Source organism: Symphodus melops, assembly GCF_947650265.1.
Source record: "Symphodus melops genome assembly, chromosome: 10".
Classification (NCBI taxonomy): domain Eukaryota; kingdom Metazoa; phylum Chordata; class Actinopteri; order Labriformes; family Labridae; genus Symphodus; species Symphodus melops.
Genome location: NC_136700.1, coordinates 684,980 through 689,979, shown reverse-complemented (window position 1 = coordinate 689,979; position 5,000 = coordinate 684,980). Strand labels below are relative to the sequence as shown.

Sequence of the window (5,000 nt, the reverse complement as noted above, 5' to 3'; positions counted from 1 at the left end):
GAAGAAGAAGAAGAAGAAGAAGAAGAAGGAGGAGGAGGAGGAGGAGGAGGAGGAGAAGAAGAAGAAGAAGAACAAGAACAAGAAGAAGAAGAAGGAGGAGGAGGAGGAGGAGGAGGAGAAGAAGAAGAAGAAGAACAAGAAGAAGAAGAAGAAGAAGAAGAAGAATAAATGTGGCTACCAAATCTGCAGGTAACAGAGGCGGAGCCAAAGGATGTTGTCTCATTTTATCTCTGTCAGGAAGATCAGCAAAATATGATGTGATCGTATCGTTCAGTTAGAAACTAAAAATATAAATTTGATTTACAAATAAGAAGTTCAGTAATACACAGGTTTACTCTGCTTCTACATGTATATATATGTTGTTTTCTTGTTTTACATAAACTGCCATGAATCTATTTTTGAATATGAAAAAGACTTCCATGCAAATATACATTTTGATTTGGCTAAAGTTACATGTATGGCTCAGTCAAGGAGAACAACTGACCTATATAATTACTACCACACGAGGGCGCTGTTTTTCCAAATAAAAAAAGGGAGCCTTGCATAGATAAACAACAATTGTCTATTAAATCTATAACTAAAATAGAGTGAACACAGCAATATATTTACTGTATTTTATTTTGAAATGTACATTTATGCACAACATAACATCTTGTGCATAAAAGTTGGATAGCTTGTTTTTTTGTTGTTTTTTTTTTACTTTATGGGACTTTGGGGGCTTCTTAAGTCCCAGTTAGATGAGTCTGAAGTGAACTGGTTGTAGTCCTGGTCCACTGTTAGACTCCAGCCCGGAGTTGATCCAGCTCCGCCTCCTGTCACTCATCCAGCCCGGGTTTTGGCTCCGCCTCCTGTCACTCATCCATCCCGGGTTTTGGCTCCGCCCTCTGCCGCTTCTTTCGGACACCGGAAGTTGGTCCATAACAACAAACGGAAACTGAATTTAATGTAAAAATGGATTAAAAATGGAAAGTGTGGTTCGTGTATTTGGAGGCTGAGAGTGTTGGAGGACCTGGTCTATGAGAGGATGTCTCACCCGGCGAGGAGTGGAGACATAATCCACCTAAACGTCGGAGGGAAGAGGTGAGGAGCTAACACGGCTAACAATGCTAACAATGCTAATAAAGAGAAGAAGAAGAAGTCAAAGAAAACATCAAAGTCTGTCATAGAAACCACATAATTCATCAAACAAACTCTTTGTCCAAAGTTTAACCCACAGTTCAACATCGTGTCCGGTGTTATGCTTCAAAGAGTGACCGTGTTAAATGAATCCGGCATAAAGTGACACCAGATGACACGGTCACATTTTCAACCGTAACACCTGCGATCAGCGCTTTAACGTGATTTAACTGACACATCGATATGATCTGTTAATGTTAATGACGTCACACGTCCTGAAAAAGTGTGCTAACGTTCAGAAATACTTTGTCCGATAATGGAACTTTTTTTAAAGAGGACATATTCTCCACCTTTTCAAACAGCGCCCCCCTGTGGTCTAAATGAATCATCAGTGTTTCTGTGCTTTCAAATATAACATGAATGAAGCAGCAGAGGAGGTTTGAGACCCTGTAGAAACCAGCTCTCTCAGAACGCTCCGTTTTGGTGTGTGTGTCTCTTTAAATGTAATAAGCCCCGCCCCCTGAGTTTACCTGATAGACGTCACTCCTCTGTGGAGAGAATAAAAACAGCACACCTGTGTAAAGGTTTGTCTGTTTTGTAGGTTCAGCACGTCCAGACAGACGCTGACCTGGGTCCCTGACTCCTTCTTCTCCAGGTCAGTAGAATGAAACACACACACACACACACACACACACACGGTGTGGCGTCCTGTAATGTTGGCGTGTGACTCTAACAGCTGTTTTCCCTCCTCAGTCTTCTGAGCGGTCGCATCTCGACTCTGAAGGATGAGACGGGAGCGGTGAGTGGCGAGGATTAAACGTGTTTGATTTAAACGAACGCCGCGATCGCGTTCTGACATCTTGTCCCTCCTCTCTCACCGTAGATCTTCATCGACAGAGACCCCTCCCTGTTCGCCACCATCCTCAACTTCCTGCGTACCAAAGAGCTGTACCCGCGCTCCATCAACGTGCACATGCTCATGCACGAGGCCGAGTTTTACGGCATCACGCCGCTGGGTGAGGCTCGCCGAGTCGCCGTAATCCGACTTCTGTTTCCAGATGTTTTATCTCGTGTTTGTTTTCATCAGTGCGAAAGCTGCAGCTGTGTGACGAGCTCGACCGATCGTCATGTGGAAACGTGCTGTTCAACGGCTACCTGCCCCCACCAGGTAGCCCCGCCCCCCCAACGCACACACACACACACACACACACACACACGTCTCTCCTTCATGTGTCCGACCCCTTCAACATGTCTCTTCTCCCACCTGTGTGACCTCACTTCCTGTCCGTGTCTTCCCAGTTTACCCGGCGAAGCGTCGTAACCGTCACAGCGTGGCGGGCTCGCAGTTCATGGCGGGTCGGATGGTGCCGGCAGAGCGAGTCCCGGTCAGACGCAGCAACACGATGCCCCCCAACCTGGGGAACTCTGGGATACTGGGCCGAGCGAGCGCCGAGGAGAGGACGCCCGGAGGTGAGCGCACACACACACACACACACACACACACACACACACACACACACACACACACACACACACACACACACAGAGGACTCACTGACCTTCACTCAATGCAGACTGACACTGTGTGTGTGTGTGTGTGTGTGTGTGTGTGTGTGTGTGTAGGTCAGTTGTCCGACACCGGCATGGTTCGGATCATCTGCGGTCATCATAACTGGATCGCGGTCGCCTACGCTCAGTTTGTCGTCTGCTACAGGTGAAACTGCTGAGTCAGCAGGAAGTTTAAAAACAGGAAGTGATGCGTTTGATGCAGCTGGTCGCCGCCGGCGTTTAACGTTTTGTTTGTCGGTCTCAGGGTGAAGGAGTCGACCGGGTGGCAGCAGGTCTTCACGTCTCCTCGTCTCGACTGGGTCATCGACCGAGTGGCGCTCAACGCCAAAGTGATGGCCGGCTCGCTGGGAGACAACGACAAGATGGTGGCCGTCGCCTCGGGGACGGAGATCATCCTGTGGGCGATCTGTCCCGACGGCAACGGGAACGAGATCGGTGCGAGTTTGCTTCCTCTCCTCCAATCAGTGCGCTTGAGTCGAGCGCCACGCCGCACGTGGTCGTTAAATCGCTGAAAGGAGGAAATGAAGTCGGGGATTTAAGTGGTTTTTCTTCTTCAGGTGTTTTCAGTCTGAACGTTCCTGTGGAGGCGCTCTTCTTCGTTGGTAACCAGCTGATCGCCACCAGCCACACGGGGAAGGTCGGGGTCTGGAACGCCGTCACCAAACACTGGCAGGTGGGAGGAGGAGGAGGAGTCACGCTCCTGCTGTGAAAACTAATGAAGTCTTTTTAGTTTGTCCATCAGCCAATCAGAGTGAAGCGTTGTAATCGAGTCGTCTCCCCGCAGAATCAGGACGTCGTTCCCATCAGCAGCTACGACACCGCCGGCTCCTTCCTCATCCTGGGCTGCAACAACGGCTCCATTTACTATATAGGTGAGTCACACACACACACACACACACACACACACACACACACACACACACACACACACACACACACACACATAATGTTTCCGGATGTTTCAGATGTGCAGAAGTTTCCTCTGAGGATGAAGGATAACGACCTGCTGGTGACGGAGCTGTACAGAGACCCGACTGAAGACGCCATCACGGCCCTCAGCGTGTACCTGACCCCCAAGACCAGTAAGAAGTCCTGCTGCCGCCCCCCCATGCTGCCTCTGTCTTACACTCTGTTTGTTACCTGGGTGTGAATCGTGTCGCTCCTGTGTCCAGGTGACAGCGGGAACTGGATCGAGATCGCGTACGGGACGAGTTCGGGATCTGTTCGAGTCATCGTTCAACATCCTGAGACGGTCGGATCGGGACCGCAACTCTTCCAGACCTTCTCCGTCCACCGCAGCCCCGTCACCAAGATCATGCTGTCTGAGAAACACCTGATCTCAGGTACAGTCTGACACACCTGGTCTCAGGTACAGTCTGACACACACACCTGGTCTCAGGTACAGTCTGACACACACACCTGGTCTCAGGTAGAGTCTGACACACACACCTGGTCTCAGGTAGAGTCTGACACACACCTGGTCTCAGGTAGAGTCTGATACACACACCTGGTCTCAGGTACAGTCTGACACACACCTGGTCTCAGGTAGAGTCTGACACACACCTGGTCTCAGGTACAGTCTGAAACACACACACCTGGTCTCAGGTACAGTCTGAAACACACACACCTGGTCTCAGGTAGAGTCTGACACACACCTGGTCTCAGGTACAGTCTGACACACACACCTGGTCTCAGGTACAGTCTGACACACACACCTGGTCTCAGGTACAGTCTGACACACACACCTGGTCTCAGGTAGAGTCTGACACACACCTGGTCTCAGGTAGAGTCTGACACACACACCTGGTCTCAGGTAGAGTCTGACACACACCTGGTCTCAGGTAGAGTCTGACACACACCTGGTCTCAGGTAGAGTCTGACACACACCTGGTCTCAGGTAGAGTCTGACACACACCTGGTCTCAGGTACAGTCTGACACACACACCTGGTCTCAGGTAGAGTCTGACACACACACCTGGTCTCAGGTAGAGTCTGACACACACCTGGTCTCAGGTAGAGTCTGACACACACACCTGGTCTCAGGTACAGTCTGACACACACCTGGTCTCAGGTAGAGTCTGACACACACCTGGTCTCAGGTACAGTCTGAAACACACACACCTGGTCTCAGGTACAGTCTGACACACACACCTGGTCTCAGGTAGAGTCTGACACACACCTGGTCTCAGGTAGAGTCTGACACACACACCTGGTCTCAGGTAGAGTCTGACACACACCTGGTCTCAGGTAGAGTCTGACACACACCTGGTCTCAGGTAGAGTCTGACACACACACCTGGTCTCAGGTAGAGTCTG

The 5,000-nt window shown here is 50.1% G+C and overlaps 1 protein-coding gene across 1 annotated transcript in view; it reads left to right on the top strand.

The window, feature by feature from the left end:
* Positions 1-870: 870 nt before the first annotated feature.
* The window catches only part of shkbp1 (SH3KBP1 binding protein 1), a 7,584-nt gene continuing 3,454 nt past the window's right edge, over positions 871-5,000 (top strand). Inside the window, exons 1-12 of the mRNA XM_079354047.1 lie at positions 871-1,080; positions 1,718-1,771; positions 1,870-1,915; positions 2,000-2,132; positions 2,204-2,284; positions 2,416-2,586; positions 2,740-2,830; positions 2,930-3,120; positions 3,243-3,358; positions 3,470-3,557; positions 3,651-3,767; positions 3,858-4,028. Coding sequence (XP_079210173.1) covers positions 1,025-1,080; positions 1,718-1,771; positions 1,870-1,915; positions 2,000-2,132; positions 2,204-2,284; positions 2,416-2,586; positions 2,740-2,830; positions 2,930-3,120; positions 3,243-3,358; positions 3,470-3,557; positions 3,651-3,767; positions 3,858-4,028 — 1,315 coding nt within the window. The 5' untranslated portion in view covers positions 871-1,024. The remainder of the gene's footprint in view (positions 1,081-1,717; positions 1,772-1,869; positions 1,916-1,999; positions 2,133-2,203; positions 2,285-2,415; positions 2,587-2,739; positions 2,831-2,929; positions 3,121-3,242; positions 3,359-3,469; positions 3,558-3,650; positions 3,768-3,857; positions 4,029-5,000) is intronic.